The 14,028-nt window shown below is 36.4% G+C and overlaps 2 protein-coding genes and 3 long non-coding RNA genes across 6 annotated transcripts; 3 read left to right on the top strand and 2 right to left on the bottom strand.

Moving 5' to 3' along the window:
• Window positions 1-308: 308 nt before the first annotated feature.
• LOC140960060 (uncharacterized) lies at window positions 309-1,847 on the top strand. 2 transcript variants are annotated; one of them, XM_073418187.1, is made up of 3 exons: window positions 309-461; window positions 631-695; window positions 785-1,847. In XM_073418187.1, exons 2-3 carry the CDS (start codon window positions 650-652, stop codon window positions 1,840-1,842), a joined length of 1,104 nt encoding a protein of 367 aa, XP_073274288.1. In that variant the 5' UTR covers window positions 309-461; window positions 631-649; the 3' UTR covers window positions 1,843-1,847. The 2 variants fall into 2 exon arrangements, with proteins under 2 accessions (XP_073274288.1, XP_073274281.1); XM_073418180.1 differs by lacking the exon at window positions 309-461 and having other exon boundaries at window positions 571-695.
• Window positions 1,848-4,425: 2,578 nt separating this feature from the next.
• Window positions 4,426-5,534, top strand: LOC140960054 (uncharacterized). Its single transcript, XR_012172094.1, has 3 exons — window positions 4,426-4,962; window positions 5,042-5,107; window positions 5,213-5,534. It is a non-coding gene; the product is annotated as an uncharacterized lncRNA (long non-coding RNA).
• An 800-nt stretch (window positions 5,535-6,334) lies between these two features.
• LOC140960041 (uncharacterized) lies at window positions 6,335-7,869 on the bottom strand. The gene is made up of 2 exons (XR_012172092.1): window positions 7,590-7,869; window positions 6,335-6,927 (listed from the first exon to the last, which is right to left on the bottom strand). It is a non-coding gene; the product is annotated as an uncharacterized lncRNA (long non-coding RNA).
• LOC140960048 (uncharacterized) lies at window positions 6,923-7,405 on the top strand. Its single transcript, XR_012172093.1, has 2 exons — window positions 6,923-7,054; window positions 7,138-7,405. It is a non-coding gene; the product is annotated as an uncharacterized lncRNA (long non-coding RNA).
• Window positions 7,870-11,763: 3,894 nt separating the features above from the next.
• Window positions 11,764-12,964, bottom strand: LOC140960033 (uncharacterized). Its single transcript, XM_073418150.1, has 2 exons — window positions 12,577-12,964; window positions 11,764-12,500 (listed from the first exon to the last, which is right to left on the bottom strand). Exons 1-2 carry the CDS (start codon window positions 12,937-12,939, stop codon window positions 11,931-11,933), a joined length of 933 nt encoding a protein of 310 aa, XP_073274251.1. The 5' UTR covers window positions 12,940-12,964; the 3' UTR covers window positions 11,764-11,930.
• Window positions 12,965-14,028: the final 1,064 nt, after the last annotated feature.

Raw genomic sequence — 14,028 nt, 5'->3', positions numbered from 1 at the left:
TAAATAAAAGTATTTAAATATATAAGTAGTATTCATCATGAAAATTAACACCAAAAGTTAAAAGTGATTTTAGTCTTATATGAGAATTCAGGGTAAATTCTCGGTTTAGTCCCAAATCTTAAGTGTGTTTCTCGAGTTAGTCCCAATTCATTTTTTCGACCCAATTTAGTCCCAAATCTTCCCATTATTTTACCCAATCGATCTTACCGTCAATTCGGAGTTTGAATTAACGGAAGAGAAGAGAAATAAGTTTCTGCCTTTCTGCCTTAACAAAAACCCAAATCAATTCACTTGCCATAATCGTTCCTTTCTCTTCCAAGCTGCCTGCTGCAACAACTATCTTCTTCCACACACCGCTGCACGCTCGAGGTAACCAAGTGTTCTTTTCTTCGCTACTCATTCAATTTTTAATGCACTGCAATTCCACTCACAGCTGCACGTTTCATATAGTCACGGCCATGGTTTGTTCTTTTATTTTTAATCGCCTACAATGGCATTTGTGTTATTTTCTTCGGTTTTCTCAATGTTATTTTTTTCTTAATTATAGGAGAATTCTTAATCTGGTTTGTATTTAATTTTTAATTGCCTACAATTGATAAATTCTTGACTATTATTCCATATGTGATTAAGGTGATTGAGTGGATACCTAATGGCTAGACGGAGTAATTCCTCAAGAAAGAGCACTCCAAATTATGGTAATGCATTATTTTTGTAACTGTCATGCTTTTTATTTTTTTGATGCATTTTCTCGATAATTTAATGTAATTTTTGTTTTTTTATTTAGGGTTAATTGGGGAACCAGATCACTTTACAATTAAAATTTATTATAATGGAAGATTCAAATCTGTTGAGAAACACGATGAATACATCGGTGAGAGGTTTGAATATTTTGATTCCGTTGATCTTGATAAGCTGGGAATGATTGAAATGTGGGGATTTATGGAAGAGCTTGGGTTTGAAGATAAAAATTCTTTTAGATTTTGGCACAAAGTTGGAACTACAATGAGTGAAGGCGGATATTTGGAAAATGATTCGGATGTGTTGAATATTAGAAAGTATATTCCAATTAATTATGAGGTTGAAATATATATTGAACACTTAGATGGTAAGAATGACGAAGTTGGAGATGAAAATGTTGATAATTTTGATAACAATGAGTATGATTTTGTAGAAAATAATGAGTTAGTTGATGCAGTTGTTGTCCATGATATAGAATCTATGAAAGGAAAAAGTGTTGTCCCCGAAAGAGAAAATACAGATAATCTCCTTCATAAAATGCATGAGTATGACAGTGAAGTGGATATTTGTGCAGATAGTGACGGTTTGACCAGTCTTCATGATTCTGATGAGGAGGAAGTTAAAAATCATTTGTTGTTTGACCCAAAAAAAGATTTTGAAAATCAAGAGTTGAAGCTTGGTTTAGTGTTTAGCTCAAAAAAAGAAGCAAAATACACATTTGAAAGTCACTGCATTAGAGAAGGAAGACCGGTGAAGTTTGTAAAAAACGATAACATCCGATTGTGGGCTAAGTGCAATGATGATAAATGTTGTTGGATGATCCATGTTGCGAAGATGACTAATGATAGTTGTTGGCAAGTCAGAAATTTTGATGGATGTCACAGTCATTGTGTACGTGATTTTAAAAACAAGTGTGTCAACTCAACGTGGTTGGGGAAGACGTTTGCCAAAAAATTCAGCACAAATCCTAAATTGGGACACTTGGAGTTTAGGGAAGAGATTTCTACCCTTCTTCAGTCAGATTTTTCAAGGAAAACCGCCTACATGACTAAGAGAAAGGCGCTGAAATTAGTGCAAGGTTCTGTCGATGAGCAGTTTCGGTAAATAAGGAAGTATTGTGCTGAATTGAAAAGATCTGACGCTGGGGCTACTGTAGTTTTGAAGTTGACAGAGGATGACGAAGGTCCAAGGTTTCAGAGATTGTATGTTTGTTTTTCAGCTTGCAAACAAGGATTTAAGAATGCTTGTTGGCGTGTCATTGGTGTTGATGGATGCTTCCTAAAGGTAGAACATGGTGGGCAATTGTTATCGGCCGTGGGGCTAGATCCGAATAATAACATTTTTCCAATATGTTATGCAATGGTTGAGCGTGAAACAAAAGATAGTTGGACATGGTTTCTTCAGCTCCTAGATGAAGACATTGGTGTTGGCAATGATCCGCATACTTGGACATTTATGTCAGATAAGCAAAAAGGTTTGATTCCTGCACTTGAATCTTTGTTTCCTGATGCTGAACATAGATTTTGTGTGAGACACTTAGAAAGCAATATGAAACATGATGGATTCAAGAGTGTAGCGGTTAAGATTGCCTTTTGGGCTGCGGCAAAAGCGACAAGAATTGAAGAGTTTCAAGTGCACATGGCTGAGTTGAAAGACATCGATGCAAAGGCATATGAATGGCTGGCGAAAAAACCCGAAAACCAGTGGTCTAAGGCATATTTCAGCACCACTCCTAAATCAGACATCTTGTTGAACAACATGTGTGAAAGTTTTAACAGCTTCATTATAGATGCCAGGGAAAAGCCAGTAATTGAGATGTATGAGATGATACGAAATCTTTTGATGGGCAGATTTCAAAAAAACAGAGAGAGGGCTAACAAATGGAATGGTAGAATTTGTTCAAAGATCAAATATGTGCTTGCAAAGATATATGTGGAAGCTATTAGGTATTCTCTCATGAAGTCAGATGTAATGCCTGAAGTAAATATTACAACTATAAAATAGTATTGATGGCATTTTTGTAAATAAGTTGAAAAATATTAAATTTATTTTGATGGCATTTTAGTAAATAAGTTGAAAAATAATGAATTAATTTAAAGGACAAAATAGTAATTAGTGACATATCTTGCTCATATGAAGTCCAAATGATTTGAAATTTGGATATACCGTGGAAAACTCAAAGATATANATCGAATGAATCAAAATTCATTCGAAAGTTTTATAACAGAGAGGAGAAGAAGAAATAGATATAGGAATTTCGGATTTTCTTTTCGATCTTGCGACTCATCGGTTTATCCAATCGACGAACCGACTTCAGTTCTGGGATCGTTGACACGAGGTCCTCGATTTGAGGTATAAATTGTATAGTTTGGTGATGTTTAAAATTCGTCGATTTCTGGAATAAATCCGATAAATTGTTAAATCATACTGAAATTGAAGATTATTGAATAGTGTATGATCTTAACGAAGTAGAGAAGATTATTGTGTTGTTGTTTTGAATTATTCCTAATTTATTATAATTAGGGATTTTAATCGTTGAATTGAGATTGGAGAGTTGTTTGTTAGTTGTTATTAATTCTGATTGTACATTCGGAGTCTATGAAGTATAGGCTACACGTTGATATAAAGTTTCGTAATTTGACGGATGTAGTAAAATAGCCTATTATTTGAAGTTAATTTAGTTGAGTGTATTTGATGGTAGTATTGTGAATTAAATACACTAGAATATTAAATTGTTGAACGATAAGAATTTATAATCGAGTTGTAGATTTTGTTGAATTAATTGTTGTTGGGCTATTTGCTATGCTATATTGAGGTTATTATAATTGTGTTGATACGGTGATAATGATATGATAATTGTTGTTGAATTATTTAGATACATCACAAGCCTCGGGATCAAAGAAATAGTCAGATTATATATATACTCGATTATCAGGTATGTGTTGACGTACGAGCATATGTTATTATTGTTTAGTATTGATGAATACTATTGTGTTGAACGATGATAAATCACTGGTATTGGGTGATTTGATATTATATTTGTTGTTGTTTATTATCGTTGATATTGTTGGCTGTCGTTTGTTGGGAGACGTCACGTTGATGTTGTTCGTTCGACGATATTGTTGTCGCCGGTGTTGGGGTGCGACGTATCGTCAATGTTATTTGTTCAACGATATTGTTGTCGCCGGAGTAGGGGTGCGACGTATCGACGATGTTGTTGTTGCAGGAGTATGGGAGTGATGACGGTGATATCGTTGGTGGTTTGATTGTCCAGAGACAGCAAAGAGAGTATTTCTGTATCATTCCAGTTATATTTTATATTGTTGATAATATGACTGTTATGTATTACGATGATGATTGTTGTGTATGGTCACTGTTTGGCGCTGTTTGTGTTGGACATGTTACAGGACTATGCTGTGAGGCAGGATAGGGGTGAAGGACTAGGTGTGACTAGTCAAACAGTCCTGTAGTTGATAATAGATAGAGACAGTATAGTTTATTGTCTTATTTGAGTTGTATGTGTGTATTTATTATACTGTTTCTGCTGCATTGACGTAGAAAGTGTGGTGATTGCACTATTTTGTCGTATATGCATTATATTATTACGTCGTTGAAAAGAAAATTTTTATGCATATGACGTCACATGTTGTATGATTACGTGGCGAGGTTTGGGGTGCCACATCAGATGAAATGCACTATCAGATAACGAGATCAGATGATAGACGTGATCAGCATTCGGTTGACTTGTTCAACAGGTCTTGCAGTTGTAGGAAATATGACTTGACAGGCATACCTTGCAAGCACGCTGTATGCGCCATTTGGTGCAAAAAAGATGATCCAGAAGCATATGTCCATCCTTATTACTTGGTAGAGACATATAGAAGATGTTATGCAGCACGAATAATGCCTGTCAATGGGCCAGACTTGTGGCCCCCATGTGATTTGGTGCCACCACTGCCCCCAGTTTACATACAAAAATTTGGAAGGCCTGCAAAATTACGAAGAAGAGAACCAGATGAACCACCCCCTTCTGAAAATAAGTTGAGAGGTGTAAAAAAATTTACCAAATGCAAACAATGCGGTGGATCAGGACATAACAAAAGGACTTGTAACCGGACTGGAGATGTCCAACACTAAGAAGCATTCCAAAAAGAGCCCATGACACAGCAAAGCGCTATTTTACCCAATAATAATTTGGGTGCAACAAGAAAAGAAAAACTACATGTTCTGAAAATGAAAACTTATTTTTATCACATTTTTTCCAAACTTTAAAAAATATGTTGTTGTATGTACTTACATGCAGGTGAAAAGAGCACGACAAGTTGGGGTTAATATTGAAGGGAGTTCATGCTCAATATCTTCGATAAATGTAAGTTTTTTTAAACTCTTTGATTTAATGTTATTCATACGAGTTCAATATATTCTGAAATGAAATGGTTGATGTGATATAATTACTTTGTTTGTATTGTTATAGATTAACCAATTAGTGAACATTCATACACCTGCTTTTATGAAAGATGGCGTGAGCTTCACAACAGTGTCACGACTACGTGCTTCAACACGTGTTCGAGGTAGAGTTGGTCAGTCATCATCTTCGTCACGAATTCATGGGGTCAAATCTAACTCTTCTCAGGAATCTTTCAACAAGAAATGAATTTGTGGGAAGTGATATTCTGTCGAGAAGAATTTATTTTGTTTAGGAATCCAATTTCTTTGTTTTCTACTGTTTCAGTGCTTCAAGAAACTTGTTGGACTTGAATTAGTCATGGATGTGAAATGATGTTGAAAGTTGTTCTCTAATGTATGAACAATTTGAATGCTGCTGCTTTCAGTATTCGATGGAATACTGTATGAATATTTTGAATGCTGCTGCTTTCATCGAATTAGTTGGGCAATGTTCAGTATTGAAAGTTGTTGTTCTCTACTGTATGAATATTTTGATTGCTGCTGCTTTCATCGAATTAGTTGGGCAATGTTCAGTATTAGATGGAATACTAACAATGCTTGATGCATTTCTTCTGCTCGCATTCCAGTTGATTAGATGATCTTCAACTTAATGGTTGGAATTGTCTGCATTCTCATTTTCAACCATTTACGAACACTTAATAGTTACATAACAGCATATGAGGAGGACCTTTATTGTGTTTTATTGTCATTCCTTTATGTTGTTCCTCAATCAAATGTTTAGAACAAATCTTTACGATTCCGAGAGCAAATGATCTGGCTGGAACGAGCACGGGCTGATTCAACTTAATTCTTGGAAACACTGCTGCCATGATCTGCTATTTTATTAAAAGAAAGTTGCATCTTTTGAAAATACTTAGTTGTGTGTAGCTGTTACCACTTCAACTCAATGACTATACAATTGAATCAACAGCATTCATTGGAATTTTCGGCTGCAAAGTTGTATTTAAAATGGGTTCAACATATTAGAATTCATAATACCAAAAGCATCATGAAATGATATAAACGCAATTCACATCAAAGCTTAATAAAATATATGAACTCTGCTGATCAGTTTACATCTCTTATTTTCATATCGGAGACGTCATTGTGAACTCTTTTCATTCAATTGATTCAAGTTTGCTGCTACGTGTGAAAGAAGTTCACATTTTTTTACCAATACACCAAAATCATACATAGTCTTGAGTCAACGAACGAACACTACAAATCCAAGTTAACGATACAAAGATACACAAAGATATCTAATCTTCGTCACTAATTTATAGAGATTGTACTAGTTGTTTAATATCTTCCACTAACCCTACAACCTTCTTTAAATGATTGCGGTTCTCATTTTCTAAATCTAAAAGCAAATCTTTCACTTTTAATAATTTTTCAGCGTCAGTACTTCTGTTTGGAGCGGTGCTAAAAGTTGCACACGAACTTTCTTCGTCAGACATAAATGAAGAAGATATTTTGTTTCTCTAGGTATGCATGAAAAGCATTTGATGCTTCATCCCTATTCCAGTATGATTTATGAGAAGCCCCACTGAATTTGTTGACTTGACTATGTGCTTCTTCTCATGTCTCGTATACACCAGGTTTACGTCCAACGAAGACAACATATGTTTTCCCCTACAATACAAAAAAATACAAAGCAATATTCAATGTTTTATAAACAAGTATGATTACAATATAACAGTACTTGAAATCACCACCATTTTGTTAGCTTTCTTCGATGACCTCCTGAAATGAGAGGTAAAAAAAACATGATATTACATGATAGACAAAATTATATTTTTAGAAGCCAAAGTAAAATATTAGTCATGTAAAGATTTCGGCTATTTAGGAGCAGGAAAAGGAGTTCTCATATGTCGGTAAATGAACCTACTAAATGACAGTCATCATTCATATTTTATAAAAGATCATATACACAACAGAATGAAGGGCGAGAAGTAATAGAAATCGTCAATGTACTTGTCTTTGCCCAGAACAAGGAAAGATATTTAAGAATCATATTATCATATTTGGATTCCATAAACTTGCACCACCAAACAATAACTAACTCAATTTCTTTGATTCGCTGTTAAAAGCACTGGGGATAGTTATCAAATTGAAATCAAGCAGCTGTGGTGAATGCTAGAGACGAAGATCAACATCCAAAAATGATTTTGTGCAGTTTTCTCTCTTTCAACTTCACAGCCGCAACATTACCATCCTGCAGTCCAAACAAGCCCTCAACTTCCTCCCATAATCAGCTTTTTATCCATTCAAGATTACCATCATCTAATCCTCGGATTCTCTGTTTATCTGTCTAACTTAACCAAAGATTTTCACGAACCCATCTCAAAAATACTGGAAAGCCGACTTGAAATTGAACAAGTACCGAAGAAAGAACAGATGATTACCTCGAGAGTGTGTCGGTGCGTGGAGGAAGATAGTTGTAGTTGTTGCAGCAGACAGCTTGGAAGAGAAAGGAACGATTAGGGCAAGTGAATTGATTTGGGTTTTTGTTAAGACAGAAAGGCAGAAACTTATTTCTCTTCTCTTCCGTTAATTCAAACTCCGAATTGACGGTAAGATCGATTGGGTAAAATAATGAGAAGATTTGGAACTAAATTGGGTCGAAAAAATGAATTGGGACTAACTCGGGAAACACACTTAAGATTTGGGACTAAACCGAGAATTTACCCTGAGAATTCACAAAAACCACATAAAAACCCACGGTCCAACAAAAAAAAATAAAATAAAATAAAATAAAATTCTAGAAGCAAAATCACTTTGTGCATATTGTTAGCAAATCGAGCAAAGCCTATGACCGTGTTGAATGATGCTTTTTGAAGCTTGCTTTGCTTAAATTGGGATTTGCATAACCTTGAGTTAGTTTGATTATGACGTGTGTTACTTTAGTGTCATTTTTATTCTTTATTAACCATTTTATTTATGGGGTTTTTCATCAGCAACAAGAACTTTCACAAGGGAGGTCGTATATTTATTTACCTCTTTGTACTTTGTACACAAGACATGCCCTCGATTATCACTATGACGATCGATAAACGATTATTTAAGGGGCTAAGTATATTGCAGCAGTCCTACTATCTCACATCACTTCTTTGTTGATGATAGTTTGGTGTTCTTTAGGACGACGAGAGAGGATTGTTTATGAAATGGCATCGCGGTAAATGGTTGACTATGAGCCCAAGTGCTCATTAACATACCATTGCTTATATTCTCACAATTGAGGTGGTGAAGAGTCGTGAGCTTTACTTGGGATTATCTACCTTTTCTTTGAGAAGTAAATGTCAAGCTATCCCATCTTATTTGATGTCTTGTTTTAAAATTCTGATTTCCATGTGCAGAGAATTGAACAAGCTTGCGCCAAGTTTTGGTGGAATGATAAAGAGTGAAATAGAGGCATGCATTGGTCGAGATGGGCCGAAATTTGTAAACCAAGTGCTATGGTGTTATGGGTTTCCGTGATTTGGTAGCTTTCAATAAAGCTCTGTTGGAAGGGAAGTGAGAACGAAAAATACTCTGTCAAATCTGGTTATAATGTGTAAATGAATTGCTGGGTTCGTCTGCCTTTTCAATCTTGTCACCCTACTCAAATCTGCTTTCTATTTGTTGATATATTCTTAGGCTACGTTTGGTTTGTGTGATTAGATAATGAAATGATTCATATTTGTAGTGATTATGAAATGATATCTGTGGATTAATAGTACGATGAGATAAATAAATTGTTGTTTGGTTTGGTTTTTAAATGATGTATTAATATTTTAAAATTTATTCGAATGACCAAAATACCCTTTGGACATATACTAATTGAGCTGATTATGCTTCTTGTTTGGTACAATCTTTCATTCATGGATAAGTAATGGATGTCATTATTTACTTTACCCAAATACCACCTCAAATCTAGGGTCCCAAAACGGCCCACGCATTTGTCTTCCTCAATCCAATTTGTAAGCCTTCCGTCCTCTATTGGGCGAACACTCTGTGTGCGATTTTTAATTTCATGATCGTTGCTTCGCACAATTATGAGGAGTGCCGACTACTGAGAATGTGAAATTCTTCCTCTCGAAGTGTTTAAATGGTTTCTGCGAACCGCAATTTCATTTTGATTCCCACCAATTACAGTTGTCGTACGATTTCAGTCTCCTTTGCTCTATAACGGCATCGTTGTTGTGCATCGTACTTTTTAGGGTCTTTCAAGGGTGACTCGAATTGTTGACAACGTATTCCCCGGTTTTCAAACTAACGTCGGTGAAGTTTAGCAGCTCTTTGCGTAACCTATTTAGTCGAAGAGATGGTGATGTCTTCTATTTACTCTTCGCATTTTGTTTTTTAATAGATAGCGTAGATTTGCGGAACGGTTGTTGAGAGTTTTTTGTTGGTTTTTTTTCAATTACTCTGTTTTATATTTGTTATGAGCTGAGACTTATACCAATTCAACGGATAGTTACATTTTTCTAATACATGGTTGTGTCAAGAATATGTTAAACGTCAAAGCAGGTTTTGGTATATCTAATTGGCTACGTACAAATGTTTTAAGTATATTTAATGAACAGCATGTACTACATCACAGTTTATGGATTCATGTAGTTAAATTATGTTGAATACCTCAGATGACCTATTCGTAGTTGTATATACTGTTAAGTCTTCCCGAGTTTGTGATGTAACATCGTTGAATGCAGCCTAAAACATATGTTGTTTTTGTTGGAAAAAAACCTGGTGTATACGACAAGTGGTCTGAAGCGAACTCCGAAGTTTATAGATTTCCCGGGGCTTGTTTCAAAGGGTACGACAGTAGGAAAGAGGTCGATGACGCCTTTCAAAGTTTTTTACAAAAAAAAGTCGGATCATACGTCGTGCTCACCGCCTAATCAGTCCACTTCAAATCCGAATGTGGATTGTGACAATGAGCGTAAGCGTTGTAACAAGCTAGGTCATTTAGTGCAAGCTATATCAGATTTAACTTGTGAAAATCAGAAACTAGCCAAGAAAATGGAGAAGAACTCGGAAGAGATAGCTATGTTGTTGGAGAAAATGGAGTTGATCGACGATTAGTAGTTGACTTGTGATTACGAAGTACTACTTCTTCCCTAGTATTTCCATGTAAGTATGTGTGGTACCAATTTTATGTTTTTCCTCAATGTATGCTGCACTTAACTTGTATGCACATATTATTTAAGTGGCCGATACATTTTCATTGCTGTCTATTGACGTTGGAAGGATATTTTGTGTAAGTGTGTCCTTCGTTTATGGTTCTCAAAGTTTTTGAATGAGCATCAGCATTAGTTTGTGTAATATTCCTTATAGATGGTTGTCCATGACTGATTTTTTGTAGTAATTATTATTTCAAACACTTTTTTACAACTTTGTACTGCACTTTTCTACAACTTTGTTGATGTATCATTTTAAATTATTTTACGCCTTCTTTGCACATAATTGTACTAAGTGTTGGTACTCAATCTCTTGTGCACGAATGGGTGTAGCAGCACATACAAGTGGACCAAGAACAAGAATTTTGGTTGGTTTCCGAATAATAATAGTAATGTAAATATTATAATTTGTTATTAATGGCTACTATCTACCACCATAGGACCCTATGTTACTATTAGATTTGCATATCTTCTTTGACTGCACGTACGGATATGCTAATTTGAGGAAACAGGTTGAAAGACTTGTATTTGATACAAGCAGTTGGGTAAGTTGCTCCAGATTGAAGTTTGTATATTTAAAGGCAGCTTCTTAGTCATGCACGCACGTATTGATATTCCAATTTCATGTGCTCCTTGCGTAAGCATTTTCTGAAAAATGTCTGTCACTTGTAAATTTGGTTCCGAAGATACGGTCACTAGCCCCTACATTGTACCGATGATTGATCTGTGTTCCGATGATGAAACCAAGAAGGTTGAGAAAGGAGAAGTCAAATGCCCGGGTGTTGAAATGATGCACCCTTCATCTTATGTGCCAAACCGGAGGAAGAAAATGAAGCAATGTCACCCAAAAAAAGAGATAGAGCCCGAGTTTAACGAAGAAGATGACACTAGGAAGGTGAAAGTTCATCGTGCAACCCCAGTTGAAGAATACAAGATAAAAATGGCTGGGCATGGCAAATCGGCCATCGTCGTGGTTGACCTCACGTCTGACTCCAGTGGGTAGCAGGTGTCACAGTAGGATAGGTTGAGTTCTTTCCCCACACTTTTGAATGCATGGTATATTACTATCCCTTTTGACGCCATATTCGTACATTAGACACTTTGTTAATATTGTTTCGACAGGTGGGGAAGAGCAAACTTTGTACCAACCTTTTGTATATGAATGATGCAAAGTAATGATGAAAGAGTGTTCTTGGAATAAGAAATGTTTATAATTTAGCTAATTGTTTGTTTTCGTTATTCTCGTTAGCCTCTTTATTTGGAAGTGTGAAAGCAACATGTGCATTTTCTTTGACTCTATGTTCTGTGACCGAATGCAGTAATGTTGAGGACACTACAAACCTATCACACTATCAAGACTTATCAGTCATAACACAAATGCATTAGTGGTTCGAATTCATACACCTACATTAAGTAGTTAATACAAAAGCCGAATATGCTTAACCATGAAACATACTGGATATGAGCAATACACATAAACAAAACAAGTATTGGTTCGAATCCATTCAGAAAGAGTAGAATAAAAGAGGTGATACATGTACGCTTCCTGCTGATTCATGTTCACAAAATGCACAGCTTCTTCGCCCATCACTGTCCGGCCAAAAGTTTATTCACCAAAAAAATCTTTCCTCGTTCACCTAACCGTTGAAAGAAAGCCAAGTCGTTGTGGTTGTTAAACAACAATTTAGCGGCAAGCACTTGCTCATCCTCCGAAAGATGAGTCATCTTCTCCACTGCATTCAACACCTGATCTTGTGCATCTGAAAGCTTATCCTCAGAACCAAGCTTCTTGATCAAATCGCTCATTGTGTTTTGCGTTATGGCCGCGAGGTTTTTGATGGCTTCAACAACTGTCTGTTCGTCGTCATTGGTTTTCTTCCTTTTCTTAAATTTCGAAGTTACACCTTCTTTACCTTTCGAGGACGGCGTATTATTCTCAGATTTTGAGTCTTCGGCAGCCTCAACCGTATCAAACGCTGGTGTGTCGGCAAGCCACGCAGCAGTACGTATTTCATTGTCTATGTTTAGGACCTCATGCAGTGCATTTTCAAAATTGGTTGCGCGCTCACCTGTGGCACGATCATTTCCAAATATCTCACACCAGTCATGGTAATGTGTCCACTGCTTGTGTCTCATTGACCGTAACGTTGGGTCGGTCTACGACAAATCTAAAAATTAGACAAGGAAATTGAACTACGTATGGAATTAATAAAATAATCATTGCAGAAAATACCTTCACGATTGTCTCCCATGTCTCATCCGTGACATCGATTGTGTTATCAGAATCGTTCCACCCCACACCACTTTTGCTTAACACTGTAACAATAGTACTATATGTTTTCTTCCATACGTGGATCTTCGAGTTTATATGTGGATTTCCACGTAAGCTACTCCCGGGGATAGATTCCTGCATTGCATTCTCCAGCAGATTGAGATAACCAGCCTTAAATCCATTCTCACTTTTCCATCCCTTTGTTATGACATCTTTCAGTGCTTGGATTAGAACTTCTTCTTCTCGAGCATTCCAACTACGTCGTGTCTTGTCTTGTTTTTGTCTCCTACCGACAACGCTCGCGGACAATGCTCCACTATCCATTTACAGTTGGTTGAGTTGTTTCTCTGACTCTGTAACAAACACAACATATTTCAGATGTGTCATAATGCTTAACGAAGTAAACACCACTGTAATTTTAATCAATCGGTAGCGCGAAAGGTAATTTCAATCTCTGATTAAAAAAAAAAAAAAACAATGTTTAACAAAAGTGAATTATGTCACAACATTGGTAAAATGACCATAGCAAAACAAATACACCGAAATGGAAAGTACATTAGCTAAAAATTGAAATGAAATACAAGCAAGTTAAATGTCCATGTTCCACATCGACATTGCTAAATCGTCTCTCCAAGCATCCCACCCAATTGAAGACTCGACACTGGTAATGAAATCATTTTGTGTCTCAGTAGCCGGGCTACCGACATTGTCGTCGGCATTGTCCATCGGATCTTTATCCATTTGAGTTCTTATGAAATTGTGTAAAAGAATGCAAGCCAACATTATATGGTTATGAACTTTGAGTGGGTAAAACGAAGGACTTCGAAGGATGGCCCATCTTTTTTTCAACAAACCAAATGCTCTTTCTATTACGTTACGAGCTTGAGAGTGTCTCCAATTGAACAACTCTTTGTAATCTTGTGGACCGCAAGCACGATTGCCCCAAGCATCGCGATGATACCTAACACGGCGATACGGCGTCAAGAAACCCTCAACATTTGTATATTCATTATCACAGAGATAATAACAACCTGCGTTTGCGTAAGATGAAAATAATGAAAACGTTGACAAATATTTGTAACTAAATCAGTACTTCAAACTCTTGCTACAAAGCGAAATAAGAAATCGAAACATCAACATGTCAGGTATAACCTCGTGGAACTCTCAATGAACCATCCCTGCTTAGCGCATCTCTCAAAACTCGAGCATCAGCCGCGGATCCCTCCCAGCCCGTCAGAGCGTATATGAAATTCATATTGCGGTCACATACACCCAATACATTCACCGAAATAGTACCTTTTCGATTTCTGTATCTTGCTTTATCTCGACAACGGACATGTACACCGATATGGGTTCCATCTAATGCGCCGAGGCAACCCTGTCAGCAACGTGTAAGTAAGACAGATATAGTCG

Source organism: Primulina huaijiensis, chromosome 2 (assembly GCF_012295235.1).
Source record: "Primulina huaijiensis isolate GDHJ02 chromosome 2, ASM1229523v2, whole genome shotgun sequence".
NCBI classification, from domain to species: Eukaryota; Viridiplantae; Streptophyta; class Magnoliopsida; order Lamiales; family Gesneriaceae; genus Primulina; species Primulina huaijiensis.
This window is presented reverse-complemented; position numbering and strand designations above follow the sequence as displayed.